The sequence below is a fragment of the Coregonus lavaretus genome (genome assembly GCF_964263955.1).
Source record: "Coregonus lavaretus genome assembly, chromosome: 5".
NCBI lineage: Eukaryota > Metazoa > Chordata > Actinopteri > Salmoniformes > Salmonidae > Coregonus > Coregonus lavaretus.
This window is the reverse complement of record NC_139992.1, coordinates 25,758,581-25,773,928: the sequence shown is the minus strand read 5'-3', so window position 1 is coordinate 25,773,928 and position 15,348 is coordinate 25,758,581. Positions and strand designations below refer to the sequence as shown.

At 48.4% G+C, this 15,348-nt stretch overlaps 1 protein-coding gene across 2 annotated transcripts in view; it reads right to left on the bottom strand.

Moving 5' to 3' along the window:
* Positions 1-1,523: 1,523 nt before the first annotated feature.
* Positions 1,524-15,348, bottom strand: part of LOC311129891 (B-cell CLL/lymphoma 9 protein-like) — a 30,632-nt gene continuing 16,807 nt past the window's right edge. For both annotated transcript variants that reach the window (XM_084162419.1, XM_084162420.1), the window contains 7 exons: positions 10,803-11,149; positions 10,196-10,303; positions 9,908-10,094; positions 8,265-8,364; positions 5,611-7,774; positions 3,566-3,835; positions 1,524-3,358 (listed from right to left, as the gene is read on the bottom strand). In XM_084162419.1, the coding sequence (XP_084018545.1) occupies positions 2,307-3,358; positions 3,566-3,835; positions 5,611-7,774; positions 8,265-8,364; positions 9,908-10,094; positions 10,196-10,303; positions 10,803-11,149 (4,228 nt within the window). In that variant the 3' untranslated portion in view covers positions 1,524-2,306. The remainder of the gene's footprint in view (positions 3,359-3,565; positions 3,836-5,610; positions 7,775-8,264; positions 8,365-9,907; positions 10,095-10,195; positions 10,304-10,802; positions 11,150-15,348) is intronic.

Below are 15,348 nucleotides of genomic sequence, written 5' to 3'. Positions count from 1 at the left end.
TTCTCCCAATCCTCTTCTGGATCATCCAAATGCACTCTAGCAAACTTCAGACGGGCCTGGACATGTACTGGCTTAAGCAGGGGGACACGTCTGGCACTGCAGGATTTGAGTCCCTGGCGGCGTAGTGTGTTACTGATGGTAGGCTTTGTTACTTTGGTCCCAGCTCTCTGCGTGGATCTTGCGTGGAGCCCCAGATCGAGGGAGATTATCAGTGGTCTTGTATGTATTCCATTTCCTAATAATTGCTCCCACGGTTGATTTCTTCAAACCAAGCTGCTTACCTATTGCAGATTCAGTCTTCCCAGCCTGGTGCAGGTCTACAATTTTGTTTCTGGTGTCCTTTGACAGCTCTTTGGTCTTGGCCATAGTGGAGTTTGGAGTGTGACTGTTTGAGGTTGTGGACAGGTGTCTTTTATACTGATAACAAGTTCAAACAGGTGCCATTAATACAGGTAACGAGTGGAGGACAGAGGAGCCTCTTAAAGAAGAAGTTACAGGTCTGTGAGAGCCAGAAATCTTGCTTGTTTGTAGGTGACCAAATACTTATTTTCCACCATAATTTGCAAATAAATTCATTAGAAATCCTACAATGTGATTTTCTGGAGAAAAAAAATCTCAATTTGTCTGTCATAGTTCACGTGTACCTATGATGAAAATTACAGGCCTCATCTTTTTAAGTGGGAGAACTTGCACAATTGGTGGCTGACTAAATACTTTTTTCCCCACTGTATGGTCAGTCAGTTGTCCTCATAAAGACACCTGAACCACACATTTCATTCATGTCCTATTAGAATTCAGGGGTATTCAACTCTTACCCTATGAGGTCCGGAGCCTGTTGCTTTTCTGTTCTACCTGCAAATTAATTGCACCAGGTCTAAATCAGTCCCTGATTAGAGGGAACAATGAAAAAATAAAGCAATGTCACGGTCTTCGAGGGCCAGAGTTGAATTTGAGGGTGTTAGATCATGCATCATAGACGACTCTACCAAGACAATGGTCGTGTTCGAGTGTCAAAATGACTGCAGGCGACTGACAACTACAAATCACCTTGCATCATAAATAACGACTCATTTGTAGATCAGTCAATCACAATTTACCCATGATACATTGTGGTTTTGATCCACTTGAACACGGCCAATATCTTTTGTCTTCCATTGCCACAGCCTTGGCAGACGTCTCTGTACCAAGGACAATGGAGGTACACATGACAAGCGAGGAAGTCAAATCTATGCTATGTAGGGACATTCGTTTTTCCTGACCATGTGACTTGAGCAGGAATAGTAATGTTATATGGTCTGGAAAGACTCTGGCCCTAGATGAGGTTGGTGGTCAGATTTCTGTCTTGATACAGACTGAGGCCTGTCCCACTAATGCCTGAGACGACCATTTTCTATGAGATGAATGCTGTGGGAATGAGATCTCAGAGTCAACAGAAGAACAAACAGCAACACAGGAACAGTACTACCGCTATTCATACTGACTGGCTGGTAGAAGTGTTCAAATGGGGAAAGAAGACACTGCAGTTGATCCATGTTTGTGCTTTTTTAATAATACTAGTATCTTTGAGGTCATAGTTTGGTTTGTTATACACAAGTTACAAAGGAAATTAAAATAGACAAAAATTCAAATAGCCCACCAATGGAAAACAGTACTGTTCTTTAGTGGGGCGTCCCTCCCCAATGAAAGGTGGGTAAGAGAGCTTAGACGTCATTGATAGAATCCCTATACATACTTACAACAAAAACACACACCGGACAGAAACAGTCAAAACGATGGAGCCAGAGAGAAGATGGAGTTCCATTGAAATCTTCTCAAAGTACGATTTTATTCCACAGTCTTTTTATTCCGTTTTTATGTTTGTTATCCATTACTGGACAAATCCATTGTTGATTTTTAACTGATTTGAAAAAGTCGATGTACAGTCCTCCAAGGTGGTTCACTCCATTCCTCTTCGATGTTTAACTCACCCTTATAATCAGAGATTTAGAAGAAGAAGAAGAAAAAACACTTGAGGAACAGTTTAAATTGTGACATTGAAGCACAGCAATCCCATACATTCAGACATTTCTGAAGAGACAAAATGAAATGTTCTTGTGGTAAAAGACAATTACTGGGCTATGTAGCTCCACAAGCCATTAACTACCCACTCCTCTGCACTACATGTTTCAATCCAGAGAACCACCTCTGTCTGTCATTCCTTACGTCCTGCGTTTCAATCCATCTCCTATCTGCTGTGAGACTTATTCCATCCTCGTACTGTATAACGGCTCAGAGCATTCGAGGTCCAAGATTCTATGAGTTGTGTGTTAGAACATTCCGGGCCCTGGGCTGAACCCCATGTCCATGTCCCTGCCACGTGGCCTCATATGCCCCCCCATCATCATCGTCTGCTGGGGGGGGCCGCCCATGCCTTGTAGTGACATCATCATGTTGGGCGACCCCCCAGGCCCAGGGTGGTTGTAGAGCACCCCCCTCTCCTTCCCCTGCATCATGCCCCCCGGCGACATCATCCGGTGCTGGGGTCCCATCATTCCCTGACCCATGAACCCTGGGGGCCCATGCGGCCGCATAGGATTGTGGGAAGTGTTTCCCATGGGCATGTCCTGGGGGGCCATACCACCTCCCGGCCCCCCAGGCATCCCCCCCATCCTTTGCATGGACATGCCCATCCTGGGAGGGCCCTCCCCCATCATACCCTGCATCATCCCCTGCATGTGTGGAGGTTTCCCCCCTGGGCCGGGTCCATCTCCTCCTCCCCTGGGGTAGTAGGACAGAGTCTGGCTGGGCTTCTCTGATGGGATGATCCTGGACAGGTCAAACTCTGGCATACCGGATGCTCCGGTTCGCATCACTTCATGCAGATCTGCATCACTGAACTCTCCCTGCATGTTGAACTGCGGTCCTCCAGGGTTGTTGGGCCTACCCCCGTTGCCTCCCCCTCCATGGGGCATGTTCCCCATCCGACCCCCCATAGGACCCCCCTCTCCCTGGAAGCCCATGGGGTGTCCTGGGAAGCCCTGGGGCCCGGGGCCATTGTGGGGGGAGAAGGGACCCTGCTGGGAGGGGGACTGGGGGAGGGCATAGCCCTGCACTCGGTGGGGGTAGCCCATGCGCCCCTGGGGCATCATCTGGGGGTTGCCCATACCTTGGTCCTGGGGGTTGGGGGGCATCATCATGCCATGGGACATCATGCCCGGGCCCATGTTGGGAGGGTTGGGGGAGGGCATCTGCTGGGGCATGCCGTGGGAGAGAGGCTGGGAGCCCATGGGGGTCATACCCAGGGGACTGAGGGCAGGCATGGAGCCAGAGGAGCCGGGGCCCATCATACGAGGAGCTTGGTGGTGGTTCATTCCCATACCTACAGAGGGCCACAGAGAGAGACAGAGGGATGTTAGTGCACCATATAACACACAGCATGTTATCATTTCAAACCTACATCAAGTGGAGTAAACCAAGTCACACCTCTATGAAAAAGGGTTCAAAATACATCTCAAAAGACTAATTTACTTACAAGATACTTGAATGAGGTTTAACATGACACCTACGCATGTCTCCGTCCACTCACCGTTGTTGTTCATGGGGGGTAGATTTGGGGAGCGTGCGGGGGGCGAGTCGTCGTCCGAGCTCGCCACCGTCTTGATGGCGTCGTGGTAGAGGGGGGTGGAGCTGGGCATGGCGAACTTAGACATGCGTGACATCATGATGGAGAGGGGGTTCTGGGATAGCGTGGGTTCGGGGGGGAGGGAATAGGGGCTGCCGGTCGGGGCACCGCCTGGACCCCCCTGGAGGGGCATGGGGCCAGTCTGGGCTCCTGACGAGGGGGGGTTGTTACCACCTGGTGAGAGGAGAGAGAGAGAGATGAGAGATTCAATATAATTACTATTTACTTGGGTCCTATTCATTAGGTAGCAAAACATATCCTGGTTTACCCTGGTTACTTTGAAATGGATATATAAAGGACATTGTGGCAAAAACATTTTAGATACAGATATACAATACATGTCAATTGTAAATAATTACATTCATTAATTTAGATACAGTGCAGTTACATGGGCACAAGGGGGTGTAATTTCCCTGAAAAGGGAGAATGTTTCCTCTTAGGGAAAATGTGTTTACATGGATGAGAATGATGCTTTCAACCGACTTATAAATGACTTGATTTAAAGATGACGGATTGAGACAAATGCTAGCCTGCCTGATACACAACAGAGGTCTTTTTAGACTGCTTGGACAACAGACATTACAAAACAGCCCTCTATTAAAGACGTGATGTCATCTTCACCCAATCATCATTCAAGAGAAAGGTAGTAAGAATTAAAATCTCTTTGAAAATTTATATTATCTCTGCCTTGAAATTTAAATACACATTTTTTATGTTGTTTATCACAGCAGTTAAGAGAAAGAGAAGGGGAGAGAGAGATGAGACAGCCTATATGGAGGAGGTCAGAGACCTCAGCAAGACAAAGGAGCCCCCATTCACATCAACAGGGCTGTAGTGGTGCGGGTCGAGAGCTTTAAGTTCCTTGGGTGTCCACATAACTAAGGATCTACCATGGTCCACACACACCAACACAGTTGTGAAGAGGGCACGACATGTCTGTATCTAAAATGTTTTTGCCTCCTCCCCCTCACCAGGCTGAAACTATTTGGCATGGGCCCTCAGATCCTCAAAAAGTTATACAGCTGCACCACTGAGAGCATCTTGACTGGCTGCGTCACCGCTTCATATGGCAACTGCTTTGCATCCGACCGCAAGGCACTACAGAGTGTAGTGCGTACCGCCCAGTACATCACTGGGGCCGAGCGCTCTGCTATCCAGGATCTCTATACCAGGCGGTGTCAGAGGAAGGCCCTAAAAATGGTCAAAGACTCCAGCCACCCAAGTCATAGACTGTTCTCTCTGCTACCGCACAGCAAGCGGTACCGATGCACCAAGTCTGGAACCAACAGGACCCTGAACAGCTTCTACCCCCAATACTGCTAAATAGTTAATTAAATAGTTAACCAAATAGCTATCCGGACTATCTGCATTGACCATTTTTGCACTAACTGACTAACCGGTGCCCCCGCACATTGACTCTGTACCGGTACCCCCTGTATATAACCTCCCTACTGTTATTTTATTTTACTGCTGCTCTTTAATTATTTGCCATTTTTATTTTTTTCTTAAAAACTGCATTGTTGGTTAAAGGCTTGTAAGTAAGCATTTCACTGTAATGTCTACACCGGTTGTAGTCGGCGCATGTGGCAAATAAAATGTGATTTGATCGCATACGCTGCTGTTACAGTTTATTATCTATCCTGTTGCCTAGTCACTTTATTCCTACCTCTATGTACATATCTACCTCAATTACCCCATACCCCTGCACATCGACTCGGTACTGGTACCCTGTGTATATAACCAAGTTATCGTTACTCAATTTATATTTATTATTATGTGTTTTACTTTTCTATTATTTCTCTCTGTATTGTTGGGAAGGGCCCGTAAGTAAGCATTTCACTGTTAGTCCACACCTGTTGTTTACGAAGTACGTGACAAATTACATTTTATGAGAGAGAGAGAGAGAAAGAAAGAACAGAAACAAGAATAAAGCCAGATAAGTACTGTACCTTGCTCCATGTTTCCCATCATGTTAGGTGAGGTCAAACTGAGGGGGGGTTTTCCCCCCTGCTGCTGGGGGAGTACTGGGCTGGGCATGGGGGGTTTGGGGGAGGAGGCCCACCCTGGAGAAGGGTTGGGGAGGGACGGGGACCTCATATGTACAGGGGAGGCGCCAGCAGACCCCATCATAGAGTGAGGGGACTTCATTGGGGCCGAGTTGGCAGTGTTAGGGGGGCCATTGGGTCCCGGAGGGCCGGAGAGCATAACAGCCAGCTGGGAGGGGGTCTGGGGGGACTTGAGGTTCCCAGAGGGAGAGCCCATCATGGGGGATTGCACCTGCCTCAAAGGAGGGGACTTGAGGGGATTGAGACTGGGCGAGCTGCCCCCTCCTGACTGGATGTTCAGCTCTGCAGGCTTACGTCCCCTTTGGACCTGGGGTGTTCCGGCGGCAGAGGGAAGGTGGTTGAGGCGGCCGTTGCCCCCCGTAGGCGTGGTCCTGTGCTCCGGGCCACCATAGGGCTGCTCTCCATGAGGCCCCCTCATACTTACAGGACCCCCAGGGAAGGGCCGTCCGGGCCCCATGGGGAAGTCCCCTGGCTGGGGATGGTCAGGGAAGTGGGACCCCTGCATCTGCCTCCCTTGGGGCCCCATGTTGTCCATTGGAGGCCCTCTCATTCTCATGATCTCGTCTGGGCTCATATTCATAGGCCCCTCTCGTAGTTGGGGGTTCCCATGGGGGCCCATGCCAAACTCAGGGCCCATGTCCCGGCCCCCCATAACAGCCAGTCTGGAGGAGGGGCTCATGGGGCCCTCGACAGGCATCCTGGGAAACATCATCCCGCCCCCGTTGCCCGGCTCCATGCCGCCTCTTTGGTGTCCCATCATCCTCTGCATCTCCATCATCATCTGTGGAGGAAGGCCCGGTCCCTTGTCGCCCCCCATGCCCTGGTGAAATATTGCCTCCTGGACTGACTGGGGGTTGGGGAAGCGCTCTCCCCGCACCCCTGGACCTCCAAACATCCCCCCTGGCCCTCCTGGGAACCCCCGGCCATCCCCCATTCCCATCCTGGGGGGCATGTCTTCAGGCCAGCCCATCCCGGGCCTGGGGGGTCCCTCCATGTCAGGGTTCATCATGCCCTGGGGGAACCCAGGCATCCTCTGCATGTGAGGCGGCATCCCTCTGGGGCCCATGGCAATGCGCTCCTGGTAGTGCTCTGGTGGCCCTCCCGGCCCCCCTGGACCCCACACCTCTCCGGGGCCCATCTGGTAGGGCGGTGGGGGTCCTCGCATCATGCCGCGCGGCCCGTGGGGGTGCATCATCATGTCGGGAGGAAGTGGGCGATGATGCATTTCCTGTTTCCTCTTCTTCTCCTCGTAGAACTCCTGCTGCAGCTTCAGCCAGGCCACCTGCTCCGGGGTCATGTGATCTCCGTCTCCACACACCCCAGGACCCATCATGTGACCCAGCTCATCTGGGAAGGGGGGCATGTCTCTGGGGTGTCCATGCGGGGGGCCGAATGGGGGTCCCTGGGGTCGGGGCCCTCCCGGCCCCACTGGTGAACCTAGGCTCTGGGACTGGGCCATCATGGCCTGGAGAGGGCCCTGCTCCGGCCTCCTGGGTCCCACATCAGGCATGCCGTCGTGGGGCTGTGGGGGTCCCCCGTGGGAGCCGGGTGGTGGTGGGGCATCGCGGTCGTCAGGGAAGAGCATGCGCTGGATGTCTCGGAGGGTCTGGAGGGAGCGCTGGCGGTGCTCCAGCTGTTCCTGGGACAGGCCCTCTGTGTTGGCCTCCATGTTGAGAAGCTCCTCGGCCAGTTGCTGGTGCTGCTGCTGCTGGGGTGTCAGACCAGGCTGACCCATCCCCATGGACCCCGGCCCTCCTCCTTCCCCAGGCTGAGGGGGGTTCACAAGGGGCATGCCCTGTTCGGACTGAGGCTGGCACCCAGGGGTCTGGTCACCTGGACCCATGGTATTCCCAGGGATGTTCTTGGGGTCCATGCCCGCTGAGGAGGCCCCATCCTGGGCGAGTGAACCAGGCTTAACCCCCTGGTGAGGGGGCTGGGGTGGAGCTTGATCAGTCAGGCCAGGTTTAGACACTGTCTGGTGGTTCTGGTCTGAGGGGTGAGATGAAGACTGTTGAGGTGGCTTGGAGTCACCTCGGAGGGGTCCTGTCTGATTGTTCGAAAATGAAGGAAAATGAGAGAGAGGGAATGAAAAACAAGGAGGCTTGAGTAAGTGAGGGTTCGTAAATCAAGTCTTTATCAAAGCTGACTTTTTACACAGACTGTATGCCAAGTGACCTGTGTAGTCATCCCCTTGGTAACTGTGTATTGTGTGTATCGTGTGTGTTTGTGTTTACCTATACTGGACGTGTTTAACTAAGTCCCCACAAGAATAGTAAACAAACAAAAATTTGACCAACTGGGGACATTTTGTTAGTCCCCACAAGGTCAAATGCTATTTCTAGGGGGTTTAGGGTTTAGGTTAGAATTAGTGTTAGGAGCTAGGTTTAGGGTTAAGGTTAGGTTTTAGGGTTAGGTTAGGTTTTGGGGTTAAGGTTAGGTTTAGGGGTTAGGGAAAATATAATTTTGAATGGGACTGAATTGTGTCCCCCACTAGGTTAGTTATACAAGACCGTGTGTGTGTGTATGTGCGCTCTTACCAGGGGTGGGAGGGGGGTCTTGTCCTTGCTGTTGGAGATGTTTTTCATGTGGAAGTTGATTATGTTTTCTGAGCGTCCTGTTAAAACAGCATCGGCTGCCCTGAGGACCAGAAACCAGACAGTCACACATCAGTCAGCGGTCTGTGTGTGTGTGCGTGTGCATGCGTGGTGTGTGTCCACGTATGCCAGTAGAATGAGGGCACTGTTAGACAAGGGCATGAAGGAAATGCCAAGGTTGACAGACTAAACAAACAGCTTTACACACATCTTCCACTTAACATCCACAGCTTCCATCTCCTATTCCCTACAGAGGACAGTGTTAATCTGAGCTAACTGAAACACTTTCAGGCAAGCAATATTTCTGGATTTGATGTCTCCTCTACTTTCTCAGAGAAATGTGCAGTATGATGTACTTATGCACACTGGTTGTTATTCTCTGACCCCTCCGTGTGTACAGTGTGTGTGTATAAAACATTAAGAACACCTGCTCTTTCCATGACAGACTGACCAGGTGAAAGCTATGATCCCTTACTGATGTCACTTGTTAAATCCACTTCAAATCAGTGTAGATGAAGGGGAGGAGACAGGTTAAAGAAGGATTTTTAAGCCTTGAGACATGGATTGTGTATGTATGCCATTCAGAGGGTGCATAGGCAAGACAAAATATTTCAGTGCCTTTGAACAGGGTATGGTAGTAGGTGCCAGGCGCACCGGTTTGAGTGTGTCAAGAACTGCAATGCTGCTGGGTTTTTCACACTCAACAGTTTCCCCATGTGTATCAAGAATGGTCCACCACCCAACGGACATCCAGTCAACTTGACACAACTGTGGGAAGCATTGAAGTCAACATGGGCCAGCATCCCTGCGGAACGGTTTCGACACCTTATATAGGCTGTTCTGAGGGTACAAGGGGGTGCAACTCAATGTTAGGAAGGTGTTCCTAATGTTTTGCATACACAGTGTATAAGTCAGCGTGAGAATGAGGTGATCAAGAGAAAAAAGGAAATCCAAATCAAGGGGAGGAGGTACAGACAACATCAATGTCAACAAACAGCATCAAATACACAACAACAAACTAGAAGAGGGACATGGAGAGGTACTTGAGGCCAATGACATCACTATCAGAAATTCCATTCATCCTAAACCATTAGTCCACAGATTAACACACATACGTGTGTGTGTGTGTGTGTGTATGTGTGTGTGTTTGTGCGTGCGTGAGAGAGAGAGAGAGAAGGGCCATGGCTGTAGTAATACTGGTTTGTTCAGTCTATCCAAACAGAGCATAAATTATAACCTGAGTGTGTGGAACACAGTTTGCTGAGAAGGAACACATCACACACTACAACTACTACAGCTTAATCACTAACACACTCACAAAACACACAGAACAAAGCCCATTGAGTGGAGAACATTTAGCAAAAAGCACAATTTAAGCAAGCCTAAATGTATTATATTGAGGGATAATTCACTTGTTTTTCGTACCAAGCTAAATGATCTAATGTCATAGGCTCAATTCAAGTAATTTATCATATTTCAAGATATTTTACCTTTATATGCCGATTAATACGGCAATTAAGGTCAAATATCTTGAAAAATATATTTTTGCAGTGTAATTTACATTATTTCGCTGTGATCGGCCTTACTTGTTGGCCATCTCTGTAGTGAAGACATAAACCACTTTAGACCCAGCCTTCTGACCACCCGCCGACTCAGACGCCGCGCCCTGGCCTCCTAGTGCATTGTGGGAGGGCGTGGAAGAGCGGCTGAGTCCGGCGTTGGAGGGAGGATGGGAGTTGGAGTCCTGGGGCTTCACGGCACTGGAGTTACAGTCTGGGGAGGGGCAGAGAGGATCATGGGTACTGTAGTTTTCAGTAGCAGGTGGAAATGGGGATGACCGACACACACAAACACATACACACAGTCACACTTACTGAAGAATCCTTTGTCGTCCTCGTCACTCTCTCCTCCAGAGCACCAGTCAGCTCCACTGTAGGGCTGCCTCCTCTCAGCCACACACATCCTCTTCACCCTGTTACTGTCTGTATATATATATGCACACACACACACACAGTCAAATGTGTGTAGGTGTGTTTTCATGTGTGTGTGTGTGTGTGCGTGCGTTTCTACAGACCAGAGTTAGAGCTGAGCTCTCTATGTCAATAGTACACACAAACCCATTTTCCCCTCTCTTCTCTGAGTGCAGTCCTGTGCACCAGACTCCCAGGAGAGGAGAGCCCAACACAGCAGCGTATCAAGGGCAGAGTGCGTGACCATAATGACACACTTTCAGGGGCCTGCTGCTGTATACACAGCCACAACACATGTTCACACAGACTGGATACGGAACATGCCCACTAACATCAACAGCTATTGTGTCAGAGACCGAGAAAATTTTTAGCTTCATGGAAATGCAAGCTTAGAAAGTGGAAAGTAGGATATAATCAGTAAATAGTACACTACTTCATACCACTACGTATACCGGTACTCAACTTGACATATTTGAGTTGAATACTATTTGGAGTGCAGTGTAATACTCACCCTTGTCGTCGCTGGTGGGTGTGCCTGTGTCTGGCTGCTGCTCGTTGTAGGACTCCACCGAGGTGCTCCTCTCTCGCTTCACCTTCACCTTTGACCCCTGTCCCCCAGAGGTCAGGCCCTGGCCGTTCTTCAGCCCCCCCATGCCCCCTGGACCCGCCCCCGATACACCCCCCTGCTGGGAACACTTAGCACCCACAGTCTTGGGGTCGCAGGGCGAAGCCTGCAGTTGGCTGCCAGCGCTTCCTGGTTTGCTCTGATTGGGCAATTTGGAGTCCATTTGGGCGGCGCCACCGGAGGGAGACGTGACGGGAGGGGAGCGCACCATGACCTCTGGCTTGAGTTTAGGACTGAGAGGGAGAGATTGGGAGAAGTGGGGGAGTTAGATGGAGGGAGAGAATAAGTGCTTATCAACTGTAAATAATAAACTGAAGCAAAATGTACTTCATTCTATCATAGTGACAGACAGTGAAAAAATGTAAGCATAATTTGTATGTAATCTTTATTTATCAAGGTAGTCTCATTGAGATAAAAATCTATTTTCAAGAGAGACCTGGTCATGGTTAGGCTTAGGCAAGAGGAAAGTCAACTTTACTTAGACTGATGAGGAAGAATTACTGGAAACTTGGGTTATGACATTCCAGGAGAATCAAGTGCATATCTCACACTCTGTGTGCGTGTATGACGCAACAGGTGTGGCTCCCCCAGTAGTACACTCTGGGAGAATCTCAATTGCATACTCCTCACGTCCCTTCTCCTGTCTCTAGTCAGACTGCCATCACTCCTCACGTCCCTTCTCCTGTCTCTAGTCAGACTGCCATCACTCCTCACGTCCCTTCTCCTGTCTCTAGTCAGACTGCCATCACTCCTCACGTCCCTTCTCCTGTCTCTAGTCAGACTGCCATCACTCCTCACGTCCCTTCTCCTGTCTCTAGTCAGACTGCCATCACTCCTCACGTCCCTTCTCCTGTCTGTTTTTTATTTATTTGTCTTGCACTGTTGGCAGTAGGTGCACTCGATTCAGCTGCCCTGCGCGCCGGGTAGGCGAAGTGTTCACATTTTGAACCACTTTATGTGTCTGAAGGTACAAACTCTGCCATCCCGGCAGGCCCGGAGAGCAAATCAAGTGCACTATAGGCCTACCGCTGGCCAATCGGATGGCTCAGATTACCGTGTCTGCAGTAACGTAGCAGGCATAAAATAAATCTACGGCAAAGTTAACACTGTGAGATTTCAACGCTTTTAAAACAATGACTAGAGAGAGACTGTCAACAAATACCGCAAACAGCTGCTGTTTTTCTGAGTGAGTTCATGTTTAAGTTCTTACTCAGCACTGTCAACACTTTTTATTCAACACTTTTATAAGCCATAAAATCTGCGTTCTTCCAACTTCCACTCAGCGCTACAACCAGCACTGCAGCTGTAATGAATGAGTAGGAAAGTCTATCAATAGGCTTGCATTGTTATTATTTGCGGCTTGGGGCTTTTTTTAATATCGAGGAATATTTCACTTTCTCTGTTCATAGGAGTAACAACATGAATTTGTGCATGAGGCAGAAATAATGCGGTGTGACTCGAGTTTCGACATCAGTTGGAAGACAGTATCCCTTTTTGGTCAGTGTCAGTGGAGGAAAGGGAGAGCGGAGGGATGTTGAGAGGCGGACACTCAGTCTGCTGCTCTCTCCCTCCACTGAGACTGACCATCAGATGCAGGCACCATCAGCCCAGTAAAATAAAAATAAAAAGCACATTATTTAAATGTATGCTCACTCAGCTGTGCCTCAAGTAATACAACAACTGATCTATTACCGGTGTGATCATATCTCCTACCTCAAATGTTGATATTGATTTTATTTTATTGTCCGAACAACAATGATTTGGCAGGGCAATTCAAGCAAAGCCAATATGCGGTGATAATGTATTGGGCCTATAGCCTACTGCACAAACCTCATTGCTACAGTACTGTTTTTTATAGGTTAATGTTGCATAGGCTTATGTTTAAGTCATGTTAATTTAAAAAATCTGAGCATTAGATCACGGCTTGCATTTTGACTCAGAAAATGATCTTGACTCAGAAAAGGTTGGTGACCACTGGTCTAACCAATCAGAGTATCAAAGCCAAACCTCCGCTTTACCCATGTGTGTTCTAGCTCTGGCTCAACCGATTGGTTTCTGGACCAATCAGAAGGCCCCAAATGTGTTCGCATTCGCTGAAGGGTCGGAGAGGTACTCAGATCCAGACTCATTGCGGAGAAGAAACTAACGTCCGTGGGCGTGGCATAGCGTTTGGCTGGAGCAAGGAGTTTGGGTAGCCAGGCAATCCTCTCTCCTCACCTCCTTCTCAAAACACATTGGATGAGAAAACCAGAGATCCCTCCCCTCTGACCTTCTCCTCCGATGGGTTTTGAGAAGGAGGCGAGGAGAGGATGAGAGGAGTATGCAATTGAGATTCTCCCACAGTCTCTGTTAGTCCTCTTACTTCCCCACCATGACTTGTTTCCCCTAGAAAGCACTGGTGGCAAAGGTTGTGGAAAGAAGGTGGGGGGATAGGGGTTGCTAGGGGGTTTATGTGAGAAGGACAGTTCTGGTTACTTTTTAAAAGGACATTCTACTCCAAAATTATTCAAAATAAAATGCTGACAACATGCTGAGACTTTTAGAGAACAACGTTACATTTGACACAACATTCTGCTTGTTAATATTAACATTTATTTAAAATTATTTTTAATAAGTTTTAATTATTATTCAACCGAGAGAAAAACATTTTTTGTTTCTATTATATTAATTCTATTAAAATATGTCATTGCCCTTTTAAGATGCCATTGCCCCTTTAAGAGCTCTGTTGTGCAGTTGTGCCTAAACCATGCTACAAACTCTGGTTGTAATTACATATTTTAAAATGGTGCCATGCGTGCAATTACATTAAGAAATGTTGGGCATTGACTGATTATCAGAACGCATGTTTCTCTCCCTGTGGCACCCGCAACTTGAATGCACCTCGCGTTAAAACTATTCCACTATGAGGGTGTCTGATTTTGCTGTTCTTTACTAGTCTTGTTGACAGAGGAAGAGTAAATGTGGACGGTTCTAGCATTTTCAAAGTGAGCCTTATTGTTTTTGGTGTGGCGGCATCAATTTAGTGAGTACAGGGAAAACACTTGACACAACCAGGGACGCAACCAGGGACACAGAGGGGAAACAGGCCGGAGCCTGAAGTTAGAGTTGCCCAGTGAACAGACTCCCGACTGGGGAGGCTCAGCTGGAAAAGAGGCCAGAGAGTCAGACGGCTGGCTGGGAGTGGACCAGACTGACCTCTTGTCCCATCAACCCCTCCCCTTCTCCCCCTACCCCTTTACTCACTCTGCTCTTTCCATTGCCGGGAGGAGAGACTGCAAAAATAGTGAATCACACACACAACCTAACATGTGTGCAGACTCATACATACACACACACACTCCTTCAGCAGCTCTATTTGTATAGAGGCACCCTAATTGAAAAACAGACTAAAACAGTAGGCCTACTGTGTTCAAGAAATCCCCCAGCCTACCATGATCCATCATTATAGCTACTAACCACTGTGCTGTACTGTACATACATCATCAGCGATACCTACAGTTAGACCAGTGGTCACCAACCTTTTCTGAGTCAAGATTACTTTGAGTCAAAATGCAATCCCAAATCTAGCGCACAGTTTGTTTTTTTACATGACTTTAAAAAAATGTAAGCCTATGCAACATTAACCTATTAAAAACAGTACTGTAGCAATGAGGTTTGTGCAGTAGGCTATAGGTCCAATACATTACCACCGCATATTGGCTTTGCTTGAATTGCCCTGCCAATACATGTTGTTCGCTCCATTTAAATTTTTTAAATAATATATTATTTCAACATTTAAGGTAGGCTGTACAGCTGCAGTGCTGGTTGTAGAGCAAGCAGGAAGAATGCGCATTTTATGGCTTATAAATGTGTTGAATAAAAAGTGTTGACAGTGCTGAGTAAGAACTTAAACATGAACTCACTCATAGAAAGCAGCACTTTACTGTATTTGCTGACAGTCTCTCTCTAGTCATGGTTTTGAGATCTCACAGTATAAACTTTGCTGTAGCTTTCTTTTATGCCTGCTATGTTACTGCAGACCCGGTAATCTGAGCCATCTGATTGGCCAGCGGTAGGCCTATAGTGCACTTGATCTGCTCTCCGGGCCCGCCGGGAAGGCAGAGTTTGTAGCCTCAGACACATGAAATGGTTCAAAATTTGAACACTTCACCAACCCGGCGCGCAGGGCAGCTGAATCAGGTGCACCTACTGCCAAAGGAACGCAAGGCTTTATCGTTGTTGTTTTTTGAGAAATGTTTGGTGATTGACTAGGAATGCCTTGGAGATCAAAGTTGGTGACCACTGGGTTAGAGTATCAGCACAGTACGGACAGACCGAGGGAAGGGACACACACACACCATTTTCTTACTGGCCAATAGTGAGGTAGGAATACTGTCTGGCAGAGTATTATATTTGGCTCGGATCACAACCATGTACAACTGACAGGGGCAGT